The sequence below is a fragment of the Gossypium raimondii genome, chromosome 12 (assembly GCF_025698545.1).
Source record: "Gossypium raimondii isolate GPD5lz chromosome 12, ASM2569854v1, whole genome shotgun sequence".
Lineage (NCBI taxonomy): Eukaryota > Viridiplantae > Streptophyta > Magnoliopsida > Malvales > Malvaceae > Gossypium > Gossypium raimondii.
Window position 1 is genome coordinate 27,472,933 of NC_068576.1, and position 15,663 is coordinate 27,488,595.

The following is a 15,663-nucleotide window of genomic DNA, read 5'->3' on the forward strand; positions in this document are numbered from 1 at the left end:
GATGTTACTAATCTGGTAAGGTATCTTTGTGAGAGGATTTTGATTAGTATAGTTAATTAAAATTCATTTTTATTACAACATTGGAATGGTAGTAATGTCTACTTTATCTCTGTTGAAGCATTGAATCTTGAAGAGGACCGAACTAACCAAAATTGAAGCTTGGATTTGCTTGGTTGATCACTAGTTTGTAGTGGAATAAATTGTGTGGTGAGTGTTTCTAAGGGCAATTTGGTAAATTGACCCTTACTTATGTTTAATTAGTAGCTTAATTGATTATTTCAATTGATTAATTATGGTTGAATGGCTGATTTGTGCAAAATTGATATTATATGTACAAGAGTTGAATTTTTATTGAATAATGGTACGTAAGCATTTAGGTGGTTTTGTGCAATTTAATTAGGTTAATCATATTGATGATTAAAACATGTTTACTGGAGTTTTTGATCATGACATACTGGTATTACAATTGGTAATTGAACATTGGAAAATGGCAAATGAAATACTTGATTTAATTGGATGTTAAATGGCTATGTTACATGTTACACATAAGCATTTTGTCACAATAAATTGAGCACAATAATGACTAATTTATATGCTATGTTTGACTGAATATATTGGCAACATGCATGGTGGATAGTTGGCATGCCATAGGATTTGAGAGTACTCACCTTTATTTGTGACATTATGAGCATATGACTCTAGGTGGACTGAATTGTTTGGAGTAGATAAGTGAGTGTTGAGCATCAGTCTCCACTCATTGGGTTATTTGAGGCCCTATAACAGAACGTGTGCTTCGACCTGCTCAACTCAGTGGATTGTATTTGATATTTGTGGGAGTTCAGAGATCCGTTTATCTAATGTATGATCATCCGACTAAGCCATGAGAAGTGTATGCCAATATATTTATGTGTGATTATTGTTATATCATTCAATATTTGTAAGCCATGAATAATTGATTATTGATATTGATAAAACATATGGAAATTAAAATGACATGTTTCTTTATTGTGGCTGATAATTGGTAATTGATTGGATGTGATTCAAGCATGATTCAGATGTTGATTTACTAGTCGTTTTAATTAACATTAACTGAGCCTTTTAAAGCTCACACCCTCATAATTCGTGTAGATAATCATCGGTCTTGAGGAGCTGAGGAGCCGAGCAAGAGAGTTCCAAGAGATTTAGGCTTGGTAGAGACTGTGTTACACGTTTTAGAGAGTGTAATCAGACATTGTGGAACTCTCAGGAATTAGTTTAATTTTGGTTGTAATTGGACATTGGACATTGGACATTTTATTTTCGATGGTTTTATTAATTTTGAGGCATGTTTGAGTTCAATTGTTGAATGATTTATAGTGTATTGTTGCTTGATAACACGATGTGTGAGGCATGAAATTTGTACTAACAATTGTTTAAATGAAGCTTCCATGGAGTGGATTACTAGTGACTAAGGTACACCACTTGTTTGATTTTTCAGTATTTGTTATGTATGAAATCGATTGCTTAATTCTATATAATTGAGGCTTAATTGATGTCAATAAATTCAATTGAAGGTGTATGTATATGTATGATAATTAATCGCAGTTAAATCAAGTTTAATTGGCCATTAAAATATGAAAAATTGGGTTTTAAAATGAGTTTTTCACAAAAATAGGTGCAGTGGTTTGCATACAAGCATGTGAGGGGTTGATTTTTTCTTGTTAAATTTGTATTCTAATTTGTTTAAGTTACAATTTAGTCCTGAAAATTGATTAGTCTAATTAGAACCTTAGATGATAAGGAAACTTGGTAAAATTTTAGGATTAGACTCGTAATGGGTAAAATTTGATAGGAACACACTTAATTAATAATTCAGAATAGGTCTTGATAGTTTGTATTTGTTACAATTTAGTCCCTAGTCATAAAACTTGAATTAGGTATAGGAAACAAACTCAAATTAAGCTAAAATTTTTTTGGCTTGTATAATTTGACTAAAAGAAGGTCGGTAAACACTTAGATCTAAAATCGGGTTAGTTTTACAATAGGTGGTAAAATGACGAAAATGCCTTTACGTTAAATTACGTATGAAAAGTTTAAAATTGGCTCATAGGTTGCTTCCGCATTAATAAATAACTAATAATTAGATAAGATTGAGGTGTTATAAGGTTGGGGTGTGTCTTGGGTGGTCATTAGCCGGAGAGTCACTTAGGTGGCTAATGTAATGCTTCAAATTCTGGTCAGTCCGTCCCAGTAGGGTTTGGGGTGTCACAGATAATGTTGTGTTAATGATGTAAATGTGTAGTGAAAGTGTGAAGAAAGCAGTAAGAATACATATATGTTATTGTGGATATTTTGGCCTTGTTATCTTTTGAGACCGTTGAATATAGTTGGCATGCCATAAGATTATGTCAACACTCACCCTTTGTGTTGTGATTTGGGGCACTAAGCTCAGACAATTTCAGAGAGATAAAGGAATATGAGCTGAGCTCCATTCACCGAGATATGTTGGTGTGTTGGAGTGTGTTAGCTAAATGTTACGCTTTTGAGATATGTTCGACTCATCGAGTCATTGGTGTGTTGGAGATCTGTGTATTGAATGTGTGGTAATAAAGCCCACTTTTATTTTTCATAGCTCAAGTGTCAATTTATCATTGAATGTAATATTATGAAATATGATGTACTCCTTTTTATTATGTAATTGCAAAGTTAGAAGAGTTGGTAATCGATGCATGAATATTTTAATATGTTACTTTAGTCAAATGTGTACGTAATACCTGTTTTAAATGTTTTCATTTAACGCATCTAATCATGTTTATTTGGTCTTTTCGATCATTCATTGAGCTTGTTGAAGCTTACCCACTCTTTCTAAACATTGCAGATAGGTAGCATTACGATGTGACCGGTGTGAAATTCCAAGAAAGTGATCCAAGTTAGGCTTTAGATTTTCAGCAGGTGAAGCTCATATTATTCTTTGGAGTGTGAGAATAAGGCAATGTGGTAGACATTTTTGGTTGATTACTATTATGTCTTAAGTAGTTGATATGATCTTAGACTCTTAGGAATTGATATTATGTTATTGGGTTAATTTGGCCTGAAATTATTGAAGATGCTTTGAACTTCAATTATGGATATTAATTATTTTGAATGTTGAGGTTATAGAAGCATGTTGAAGTGGTGTAATTTTGTTTGTGTTAAATGCCCTATTTTGTTGTAATTTTTGCTGATTTGTACAAAGGAATCAATATTCCGGGAATATGTATCAATACCTTTATGTTAAAATGAATGTGCAAGAAATAGTAGCTCCTTTTGGTATCGATACCAATTCTCGAGTATTGATACTCGTGGTTAAAAATATAGATACTTTTGCAATGTATTGATAAGATGTTTGGTTCTGAATTTTGTAGAGAAATGGAATGCTGGAAAGGTACCGATTTTCCAAATTGTATCAATACCTATTACGACAAATATCGATACAAGTGAGTAGGTATCGATACCTATGGTAAAATGTTTGTTATGCATGAAATTGGTTGCCTAATTCTATATTATTGAGACTTTATTGATGTCAATAAATTCAATTTAAGGTGTACGTATATGTATGCTAATTAATAATAGTTAAATCGAGTTTAATTGGCCATTAAAATATGCAAAATCGGGTTTTAAAATGAGTTTTTCACAAAAATAGGTGTAGTGGTTTTCACACAGTGTGTGCCTGTCCACACGAGCATGTGAGGGGTTTGATGTTTTGTCTTTTTAAATTGCAATTTAAATTTGTTTAAGTTACAATTTAGTCTAGAAAATTGATTAGTCTAATTAGAGCCTTAAATGATAAGGAAACTTGGTAAAATTTTAGGATTATTCTCGTTATGGGTAAAATTCGATAGGAACGTACTTAATTTATAATTCGAAATAGGTCCTGATAGTTTGTGTTTGTTGCAATTTAGTCTCTAGTAATAGAACTTGAATTAGACATAGTAAACAAACTCAAATTAAGCTAAAATTTTTAGGCTTGCATAATTTGACTAAAAGAAGGTCGGTAAACACTTAGATCTAAAATTGGGTTAGTTTTACCATAGGTGGTAAAATGACAAAAATGCCCTTAGGTTAAATTACCTATAAAAATTTTAAAATTGGCTCATAGTTTACTTTTGCATTAATAAATAACTAATGATTATATAAGATTGAGATGTTCTAAGGTCGGGATGTGTCTTGGGTTGTCGTTAGCTAGAGAGTCACTTAAATGGCTAATGTAATGCTTCAAATTTGGGTCAATCGGTCCCGATCGGGCTTAGAGTGTCAGATTTGGTGGCATCAGAGCTCTAGGTTTAAAACCTTGGTTAGGCTAGGTTGCTTGAATAATAATGATATTGGATTATGATGTTTGCTTGCTTGTGTTGATTAAAAATTTCGTATTTTTGCCTATGCATGATCTTTGTGATATAAATTGTTCTTGGGGTAGGATTGGGAACACAATGCCCTATAGGAACTGTACCTAGTTAAATCTTTGATCTCTTGCTGCTACTCACTCCTGGTACATTTTCTTTACTCTTTCTCTTTAGTATACGGTAGTTGTTAGGCCCTCGTGTCGTGATCGAGGTAGTATGAATGACGATATACCGCCGTGCGATGTTGTTCAGATGGGCTACGTCGAGCACTTCAAGTCTGAGATGGTAGGAGCACTATAGTGTATCGTTAGTGCCAACGCTACTTTGGCTCATTAGGGTTTGCCACTAGAGTGTTTTCGAGCTCTTGGTGGTAAGGAGTTTAGTGGTGTTAAGGGCAGTGATCCGACACGTGTAGGTATTGGTTGGAAGGTGTCGCTCGTACTCTCGATCAGATGGGTTTTTTGATGAGGATAATTGGGGTTGTGCTGTATTGTTGTTGACAAACGAGGCTCACAAATGGTGGATGACTATCGAGAGGGGCACTGTGTCGGATCATCTAACTTGGGACTTCTTCTATGCATTGTTTCAAAGGAAGTTTATGGGCTAACAGTATCTCGAGGCTAAGATATGGGAGCTTATGGATCTTATTCAGGGTACTCTGTCGGTGGATGAGTACGAGGCTGAGTTTGTTCCGTTGAGCTAGTATTCTCCTGAGTTGGTGTCTTTTGAGGTGAATCATTGTAAGAGGTTCAGGTTTGGGTTCAGCCGTGAGATTATGCTCTATCTGGTTGCTCAAAATACCAAGGTCTTCAATGAGTTAGTTGAGAAGGCTCATGTATTGGAGGAGACTTTGGGGGAGGAGCCCAAGGCTGCTTCGTCTGTAGCTGTTAAAAGGTCAATTGAGGTTGCTAGTGGTTCTGGTAGTAAGGGTAAGAAAGGTCATTTTAGTAGATCTGGACGATGTGTTGCTGGTGGCCGTGGTTAGGATAGGCAGACTACAAGAGTTGAGGCTGGTCCTATTGATCATGGGTTTCCTTCATGGCTGATATGTATGCATTGTAGTCGACGTCATCATGGTGAGTGTTGGAGGATGATTGGTGCTTGTCTTGCATATGGTTTTATGGATTACTATGTGAGTGACTACCCAAGGAGAGCCATTATTGGTCGCGATCATCCTGTTGTTGCTGCACCTGCTCTGGCTTGTGGGAGAGGCCGTGGAAAAGGTGATTGTGGTAAAGGTGCTAGTCAACGTGGTGCTGCACGAGGTGGTGATGGTGGTCTAGCTATTATTTATGTAGTGAGGGACCCCAGGATTAGAGAGGCTACTGATGTTATCGTAGGTACATTCACACTACAGTCTTTTCCTCTACTAGCTTTAGTTGATGTGCGACAAGAATGTTTATCTTAAGAGACGTAGCTAGAGATTTGGGGATTTCTTTAGAGACATCTGGATCGAGTACTATTGTTAAGAGCCCTCTAGGTGATAGTGCAGTTTTGGGTCAGGTTTATCCTTGTTCTCCTTTGAGGTACCATTTTAGGGTTTCAACATCATTTTAGGTATGGATTGGTTGTTTGAGCATCGGGCTAAGGTGGATTACGAGGCAAAGTTGGTGACTCTGTGTGGTGCTGGTAGTTCGAAAGTTGTTGTTGTTCGTGAGAAGTTTCAGTTGTTGGCGAATGTGATTTCTTCGCTTGGTCTGGAAAGGTTGCGAAGCTTATCTACCCTATATCCTAAATGCTGATAGTAGGTAGATGACGTTGGATGAGATTCGGGCTATCTGTGGTTTTTCGAATGTGTTTCCTGAAGATTTGTCTGGATTACCATTGAATAGAGAAGTTGAGTTCGGTATTGAGCTCTATCCCGGTACTACTCCGGTGACTGTGGTGCCTTATCGTATGGCACCTAAGGAACTGAAAGAGTTGAAGCTATAGTTGCAAGAGTTGTTGGATCACGGGTTCATTCGTCCGAGTGTGTCTTCGTGGGGAGCATCTGTGTTGCTCGTGAAGAAGAAGGATTGAAAATTGAGGTTGTGCATCGATTATCGCCAGCTGAATAAGTTCACTATCAAGAAAAAGTATCTGCTACCGAGGACTGATAATCTGTTTGACCAGTTTTGGGGAGCTTTATTTTTCTCGAAGATTGATATAGGGTCTGGGTATTATCAATTGAAGGTTAAAGATTTGGATGAGATAAAGATTGCTTTCAGGACTCGGTATGGTAATTACGAGTTTCTTGTCATGTAATTCGAGTTGACGAATGCACCTACTGTATTTATGGACATGATGAATCAAGTATTCCATTCCTACCTGGATTGATTCGTAGTGGTTTTCATAAATGATAAATTGGTGTATTCTCAATCAAAGGATGAGCACGATGAGCACCTGAGAGTAGTTCTGCAAATTGTCTTGGGGAAGAAATTGTATGCGAAGCTAAGCAAGTGTGAGTTTTGGCTTCATGAGGTGGTTTTTCTGGGTCATGTCAATTCAGCTCAGGGTATTCGGGTTGATCCAAAGAAGGTTAAGATAATATTGGGTTGGAAGTTGCCGAGGATTGTTTTTAAGGTTAAAAGTTTCTTGGGGTTAGCTGGTTATTACCGTCACTTTGTCATTGGGTTTTTGAGCATTGCTGCTCTTTTGACGAAGTTGCTTCAAAAAAACACTGCCTTTGAGTGGATTGATGAGAGGCAGAAGTGCTTTGAGAAGTTGAAGCCGATTTTGACTGAAGTGCCTGTGTTGACATAGCCGGTATCCGGTAAATAGTATGTGGCCTACAGTGGTGCCTCTTATACGAGACTAGGTTGTGTACTAATACAGAAGGGTAGTTGCTTATGCGTCGAGGCAGATGAGGCCGCATGAGCGTAACTATCCAACTCACGATTTGGAGTTAGTTGATGTAGTCTTTGTGCTCAAGATTTGGCATCACTACCTGTACAGTTAGAGGTTTGTGATATACACCGATCACAAGATTCTTAAGTATCTCCTAACCCAAAAGGTGTTAAACTTCAGACAGAGGTGCTAGATCGAGTTGTTGAAAGATTATGATTGTGTGATCGAGTACTATCTAGGGAAGGCGAACGTAGTCACAGATGCTTTAAGTCGCAAGTCTCTGGTTCATTTAAGGGCTATGCTTGCATGGTTGTCTGTCTCTGAGGATGAGGGTCTGTTGGCTGAACTTTAGGTGAGTTTGATTCTTTCACAGTAGACTCATGAGCGTTAGCCTTTTGATGAGAGTTTGGCTCGTCGAATTCGTCAAGTTGAGTAAGGTGTTTGGGGGATTTAAATCTCAAATTTAATGGTGTTCTGTGTTTCTGAGGCCACTTGTGTGTTCTGGGAGACGAGGATCTAAGGCACTTGATTATTACCGAGGCTTATAGCAGTCCTTTTGCTATGCATCCCAATGGGAATAAGATATATCAGGATCTTCAGGTTCTGTATTGGTGGTCTGGGTTGTTGCAAAATATTTGGTTTGTTAGAGGGTGAAAGTCGAACATCAGCGTCTATCGGGTTTGCTTTAGCCTAGACAGATTGTGGATTGGAAATGGGAGCAAATTATGATGGACTTCATTTTGGGTTTGCCTTTGACTCCGACAGGTAAGGATTCTTTCTGGGTGATTGTGGAAAGATTTACGAAGTTTGCGTATTTTCTACTGGTCCGTACGACTTTTAGTCTTCATCAGTTAGCTGAGCTCAACATCAAAGAGGTTGTTCGTCTTCATGGAGTTCCTGTTTCAATCATATTATGCCAAGATCCGCAATTTACTTCAAGATTCTGGAAGGCGTTGCATAAGGCTTTGGGTTCGAAGTTTAATTTTAGTTTAGCTTATCATCCGTAGCCCTATGGTCAGTCAGAGAGGGTGATCCAGATTCTTGAGGACGTGCTTCGTAGTCGTGTTATCTACTTCTGAGGTAACTGGGATCGTCACTTGCTGTTAGTTGAGTTTGGATATAATAATAGCTATCAGAAGAGTATTCAGATGGCACCGTTCGAGGCTGTGTATGGTCGGAAGTGTAGGACTCCTATGTGTTGGTCCGATATAGAGGAGAAGATGAACTTGGGTCTGGAGTTGGTTCGAGAGGTTGAAGATAAGGCATGACTTGTTTACGAGCGGTTGAAGGCTATTTTTGATCGACAGAAGTCTTATGCTGACCTGAGACATCGAGGCATCGAATATCAAGTTGGTGATAAGGTATTTCTAAAGGTCTCACCATGAAATTTTTTTTTGAGGTTTGGGCAGAAGGGAAAGCTTAGTCCGAGGTTCATTGGTCATGTTGTCGAGCGGATTGGACTGGTTGTTTATCGTTTGTTGCTATGACCTGAGCTTGAGTGTATTCATGACGTCTTCCATGTCTCCATGTTACAGAAGTACAGATCTTTTCCTTCTTAGGTTGTTCCTATTGAGGAGATCGAGGATCGATCTGATCTTTCGTACAAGGAGAAATTGGTTTTGATCCTAGACCTAGAGGTTAAGGTGCTACGCAATAAGATGGTTCTGTTGGTGAAAGTTTTGTGGCATAACCACAAGACTGAAGAAACCACTTGGGAGTCGGAAGATGTGATGAAACGACAGTATCCATATCTGATTGATTGAAGTAAATTTTGAGGACAAAATTTCTTTTTAGAGGGGGAGAGTTGTAATATCCATAAACCGGGTCTAGGAGTTTCGCGTATATTTTTTGAGTCCCGAGTGTGAAACTAGGAATTAATAGGGTTTCTAGTAATTTTTAATTTAATTTAGGAGATTAATTTAATCTAAAATCGATTAAACAATAATCCGAAAAATAAAAATATTTTTGAAAAATTAATTTTAAAGATTTTAAATAATTATTAGTGAAAATAATCAATTTGGGTTGAAAAGTATTTTAAAATATTTTTTATTAGCGTAATTTGAGTAAAATTTAATTATTAATTAAATAGGATTTAATTGTAAAATGAGGGAAATTTTAGATTATTTATATGGCAAATAAATCTCAAAATTCGTAATTTTGGAGGGAAAGGATTAAATGGTAATGTAAGGGAAATGTTGGAGTGGTCATTAGGCAAATTTCTCAGTTTTAAAAATTTCTAGTGGGTGGTTTCAGTTTTAAAACTAATGTATCTAGCCCACTTTTCACACATTTTACATCATATTAGAGAGCTTTAAAATTCATTTTCTTTGCATGATTTTAAAGACCTATCATTCGAGAATAGATCCAACGAATTTCCTTATTAAAATACTCTCTGAAATCACCCGAAATTATTCACAAAAGTAGCCAAAAATATTTTGAAATTTTCTCAAGTTTCTTGAATCAAGATTTTCAGTCAACGAATTTAGAGCGAATCACTAGTAATCTTCAATCCTCAACTTGTTTTTATGATGATTAGAAACATTTTTACATGATTTGAGAGTCAATTAAAATATTTTTATCAATGTTACCTTTTTCCAAGAACACATGGTTCTTTAATGGTGGGTCTTCAATTTTGAGAGGAAATCCACAAATCAATGGATGTTCCAACTCAAAATAGATCTATTAAAAGGTTTTTTGTCTTATTTATCAAGATCAAACATGATTTGTCAGGTAATTTAAAGAAATCCAAATTTCATCATCTTCATGAACCGATTTTCTGGAATTTTGTGAAATTGATTTAAAGATAAAATTTGTAACACCCTTAATCTGTCTCTGTTGTCAGATTAGGGTTTCAAAGCATTACTATCCATTCAAAAACATTTGAACATTATATCATTCAATAATTCAATCACATCCTAAATCATTCATATTGATGGACATTGTCCTTAAATCGAGCCCTCGAGGCCCTAAGAACAGCTTATAAACAATTCGGGATCAATTTGAAACAAATTAAAAAGATTAGGAAAAAGTTGCAAAATTTGGGAAGCAAGGGTTACACGGCCGTGTGGCAAGGCCGTGTAACCTTTGAACTAGGGACACACAGCCGTGTCCCAGCCTATGTCCTCACCTGTATAACTCTCTGAGTAGGGTCACACGGTCATGTCACACACCCGTGTGTCAGGCCGTGTAACTCTCGAAATTGCCCCACACACCCCTGTGTTAGGCCGTGTAACTCACTGACTTGCAACCTAGGTGTAACACCCCTAACCCACATCCATTTCCTGAATAAGGTTACGAAGCATTACCGTACAAACTGAACGTTATACTTACATTTCAAACATTTACATAAACATGATATAATAAATTCATTCACATACATATCGTCCTTTAATCGAGCCCTCAAGGCCTTAAAAATACAATAGAAACAATTCGGGACCAAACTGGAAACAATTGGAAAATATAAAAAAGTTAGAAAAATTGGATTGTAGGGGTCACATGACCGTGTGGCCAGGCCGTGTGACTCACATGGCTGAGACATAAGCCTGTGTCTCAGGCCATGTAATAGGGACACAGGCCGTGCCCCAGCCCGTGTCCTCACCCTTGTAACTCTCTAAGTTGGGTCACACAACCAAACCACACGCTTGTGTGCCAGGCCATGTAACTCTCGAAATAACCACACGCGCCCATGTGCTAGGCTTGCATGCATTAAAACATACAGGGGACACACGATGATACGAGTCACAAAGGCCTTAGATGTGTATACAAAGGAAAAAGAAAATCAAGATTCACTTTCTTGTTTTCAAGAAAATCTAGAAACCGAATCTTGGTACAATTTTGTTGTTTTGAGCGATTTCAAGAATCAAGAAAATCAAGATTTCAAATCTTGGAAATCTTGGTCCAAGAAACCGAATCTTGCAACTAAGGCGCATTGGATCTCTATTACGAGCATCAACGAACCAATTTCGGTAGGAAACAGACTACAATCCCAAGTTCTTGAAGGCAAGGCCCAACAAGATGTTCCAAGCCTAATCCAGAAAGTTAAATGAGACTTAGTTGAAAATCAGGCCAAATTATCAAAGTGGCCCAATTTGTAAAATTTTAATTCTTTAAATACTTAGTTTTAATTTTAGACTTTATAAATTAATTTCTATGTAAATATTCAGTCCAAGAGGCCCAATTAAAAGCCCTTGGCCGAATTTCCCTTTAAAATCAAATAGTTAGGAGTTTTTTAGTTTTAGTTTTCTAATAGGGTTAGGAAAATAATAGAGGCCTATATATATGTAAGGCTTGGCCGGCCATACATCATCACAATACACTTGATTCATCTTTCTTGCTGTTCTTTCTTCTTTAGTTGTTTCTGCTTGTGTCGATCTATTGATTAACTTGTTTTGATCTTTGTTGTGTTTCCAGCCATTATACTCTTTAAGAATCTGATCGGTACCCTTCTTGGCAGCAAGAAACTTTCCTTAGTCATCCTTTTTAATTGATCTTGCCGTCCTATCATCTTAACTCTAATTCAATTCGTTTTGTTGGACTTTGAATTTAATTTGCTATTTTTGGTGTTATTCTTTTCAGATTCGGCTGTTTGGAGTATCTCTTGAATTTAAATTCTTGTTCATTTCTTCTAAGAATAGCTATTCATAATTGTTTTTGATTCTTGGCTGATCCTTTATTGTTTTGGGTATTTTCGTTTCAGATCTAATTGATTCTAAGCTTAATTTTCTGTTTCGATTTTAGATCCGAGTGTCTAGCATTTTCATAGGAGTTTCCAGTGACTTGACAACTTGATCTTGGTCCGCGCGCAACCCCCTATCATTTGGTATCAGATTTTGGGCATTTTGGGTGTTCTTGGTTGATTTCTAGACTGATCTCCTTTTAAAAACATTAAACAACAGTTTGTACCCAGAAAAATTTTTGGAAAAGAATTCATTTGAGTGGGTAAACGTTGTCCGATTGGTCTGAAATTTTATATGCATATTTGTGGCACTATGATAGATTATTAAAAATATTTCCCGCAAAAAAATCTGTAGAAAACGTCAAAAAAATTGAAAAAGATGAAATCAAGAAAAAAATTAAAAAAAATATTCAACGGGTTGGTTTTAGTGCCGAAACTTTCTAGATAAAATATAAAATATTTAAGGACATTCCAGTTTAAATTTCGTGATTTTTGGAGATCGGGAACACCTCGAACGAAGTTGTCAAGTCACTCCGCAGTTTTTCAGGTTTTTGGGTTTCAGCAATTTTTATTGATTCTTAGCTGTAGGTTTTCATTTGTTTTGCCTTTATTATTCCTTTACACTATCTAACACCTTCTTGTTTCTTGTGTTAGTAGGATTTAAAAGTGTACACAATTCTTCCTCGGTGCGACACAAATCAATTGGGGTCTCGTTATTTTTGGACTCCTAGTGCAAATTAAGATTCTTTGGTAGTTTTGGTTCATACACTTTCTAATTGATTGATATAGACTGAATTCTACCTCATTGAGAATTTGATTTTCCTTTTTGAGTGATTAACGGTGAGGTTTGCTAATTTTCCTTTTTGAGTGTTGAGTGTTTGTTTTGTAGGTTTTTGAAAAAAAGAAAAAAAATGTCTAGAGTTGGTCAAGTTGATGATGACCATAATGATGTCCATGATAAATTTAAAATGATCCAACAACAGTTAGACGAACGGGCTGCCATACTTTGAACATTGAGTGCTACTATCAATGAGATGTGAGCGGAGAAAAGAGCTTAACGAGGACAACTTAACTCAAGTGAAATGGAAGAAATGAGAGTGCCAAGAAGACGAACATCCAATGAATATTCGAGAAGAGATTCATATCATGACTTCTATTCAACGAGGAATTCAAGATGATGCAAAGCAAGTTTCGAGAGTAAAGTTTTCCAAGGGGATCATTGTTCGTATGCAAGTCATTCCGTACATACCCAACGAGAGTTTTTCCGTTCTTATTCATTTGTAACATCTCTATCTTGTAATGAAAGGAAGACACAAAAAGAAATAAAAAAAGAGAGGCAAGAGATGTTGATGCGAGAAAATGAGCGAATATGGAATGAGATTGAGAGACGAAAAAAAGAAACAAAAGAAAAAGACGAGGAAAGGGTAGTGTGGAATGTTTCCACTGACTAAGATATGAAATTTTCTTGTGTTGCTACTTTTCAGGTTCCTGAAATACCGAAAGATAACTTTCAACTTCAATACCTCTCAAATGAAAGACGCGTTCATACAGTCAACATAGGCAAAGATGAAATCACAATACATGATCCCGAAGGTAAGCGAGGTAAGGAAATTTTAGCAACCGAGTCCCATGCAGATTTGAAAATTATTGATAAAATTTTTTGGTGACTTAGTTCTTAAAAGATCCCCTCATTTTGATCCGACTAATTGGTATTCTTTGATTGTGGTTGATAATGTCATTACGAAAGGAAGCGTGAGTTGTTATTCTCTTGATTTGCCAAGTGTAAAATTCGCAAATTTGTGCAAATCTGTTTTGGTGAATAAAAAAGTTTTGAATATATGTTGGTATGTATGCGAAAATCCTCATGGTTTAACTTGATTGGTTTAATGAAATATTTGTTACACTTCGGCATGACTAATCAAAATCAAGTTTTTAAACCCGGAATCTATTTTGGTATATTTTGTTGGAAAATCAAGCATCATCTATTGTGTGCAAATATTTTCTCTTGTTTTGATACTTGGTTTTTGAATAAGGTAATGAAATTTGCCAAATTTGTTTTCAATTTATATTCGTGCCTTAAACAATTTCTGTGGTTGTACATGAAGTTTGAGTTCCATTTGACAAAGATTAACTCAACAATGGAGCTTCGACTACACTATGCCCCCGGTGAGCGAAGGTTTGTATTAAATGAAAAAGGTAAGATTGACCCTTATTCTTCTACGTATAAATATTCGAGGACGAATCTTTTTGAGGAAGGGGGGAATGATACGAGTCACAAAGGCCTTAGATGCGTATACGAAGGAACAAGAAAATCAAGATTCACTTTCTTGTTTTCAAGAAAATCAAGAAACCGAATCTTGGTCCAATTTTGCTGTTTTGAGCGATTTCAAGAATCCAGAAAATCAAGATTTCAAATCTTGGAAATCTTGGTCCAAGAAACCGAATCTTGCAACTAAGGTGCATTGGATCTTCGTTACGAGCATCAACGAACCAATTTCGGTAGGAAATGGACTACAAGCCCAAGTTCTTGAAGGCAAGGCCCAACAAGATGTTCCAAGCCCAATCCAGAAAGTTAAATGAGACTTAGTTGAAAATCAGGCCAAATTATCAAAGTGGCTCAATTTGTAAAATTTTAATTCTTTAAATACTTAGTTTCAATTTTAGACTTTATAAATTAATTGCTATGTAAATATTCAGTCCAAGAGGCCCAATTAAAAGCCCTTGGCCGAATTTCCCTTTAAAATCAAATAATTAGGAGTTTTTTTAGTTTTAGTTTTCTAATAGGGTTAGGAAAATAATAGAGGCCTATATATATGTAAGGCTTGGCCGGCCATACATCATCACAATACACTTGAAATCAGATTTTGATTACTTGCAAATTTTCTTGAGTTTTTCTCCAAGAATTTTCTCTTGAGTTTTCTTTAGAAGTAGTTTTAACAATCTTTTAGATTGTGGGAGCCATATTCAGCCTTCTTCTTGCCATTGTTCTTCATTGGAGGGGAGATTAGAGCCGTTTCAAGGGAGTTGTGAAATCTTTATCGATTTCAAGGCTTCTTAGGACTTTTCTTTATTTCCTTACTGTTTATTTTTTTTAAATCTTTCTACTTGAGCCGATTTATAATCTAACTTGTTTTCATCTTTTTGCTGCGTTTCCAGCCATTACAATCTTCAAGAATAAGATCGATACTCTTCTTGGCAGCAAGAAACATTCATTCGACATTCTCTTCAATTGATCTTGTTGTCCGATCCTCCTCATCTAATTCAATTTGTTTTGTTGGAATTTAAGTTTGATTTTCTGTTTTGGGGTGTTATTTTCAGATTCGGCTTGGGAAGTTCATAAACATTCTTGAGTATCAAAAATCATTCTTGGTTCATAATTTCCTTCTTTTTGCTGCACGAATATTAATTCTATTCCAATTTTCATCTTTTGCGATCTGTTGAGTTAAGTTTTTGTTTTGTGTGCAATTGCCAGATTTTGTTGAATTGGAGTCTTCTTTGAAGTTCATTCACGTGTTCTTGACTTCCTAAATCCCTATTAATACTTGTTTCGATTCTTAGTTTGATTCTTTGCTGTTTTGGGGTTTTTGTTTCAGATCTGGAAATTCAAAGATTTAATCTTTTATTTTTCTGTTTCGTTTCAGATCTGATTGTCTAAAGCCTTTGTAAAATTTTTCTCGTGACTTGGCAACTCGATCTTGGTCCGTGCGCAACCCTCTATCACACGGCCCTGTCGCCTAGCCATGTGTCACACATGGCTTAGTCAGACGCCCGTGTCTCAGGTCGTGTGTACATGAATTTTTG

The 15,663-nt window shown here is 36.3% G+C and overlaps 1 protein-coding gene across 1 annotated transcript; it reads left to right on the forward strand.

Moving 5' to 3' along the window:
- The first annotated feature begins 7,203 nt into the window (after positions 1-7,203).
- Positions 7,204-8,950, forward strand: LOC105762088 (uncharacterized). The gene is made up of 7 exons (XM_012580001.1): positions 7,204-7,294; positions 7,427-7,519; positions 7,675-7,787; positions 7,877-8,156; positions 8,295-8,449; positions 8,597-8,650; positions 8,747-8,950. Exons 1-7 carry the CDS (start codon positions 7,204-7,206, stop codon positions 8,948-8,950), a joined length of 990 nt encoding a protein of 329 aa, XP_012435455.1.
- Positions 8,951-15,663: the final 6,713 nt, after the last annotated feature.

Bases quoted from the DNA above. Each gene is read 5' to 3' on its own strand.
- LOC105762088 (XM_012580001.1), top strand. From the start codon at position 7,204: ATGAGGCCGCATGAGCGTAACTATCCAACTCACGATTTGGAGTTAGTT. The intron at 7,520-7,674 runs GTCTGTTGGCTG...TGTGTTTCTGAG, and splicing joins GTCTGTCTCTGAGGATGAGG to GCCACTTGTGTGTTCTGGGA. The intron at 8,450-8,596 runs GCATGACTTGTT...AGGTTTGGGCAG, and splicing joins TTCGAGAGGTTGAAGATAAG to AAGGGAAAGCTTAGTCCGAG.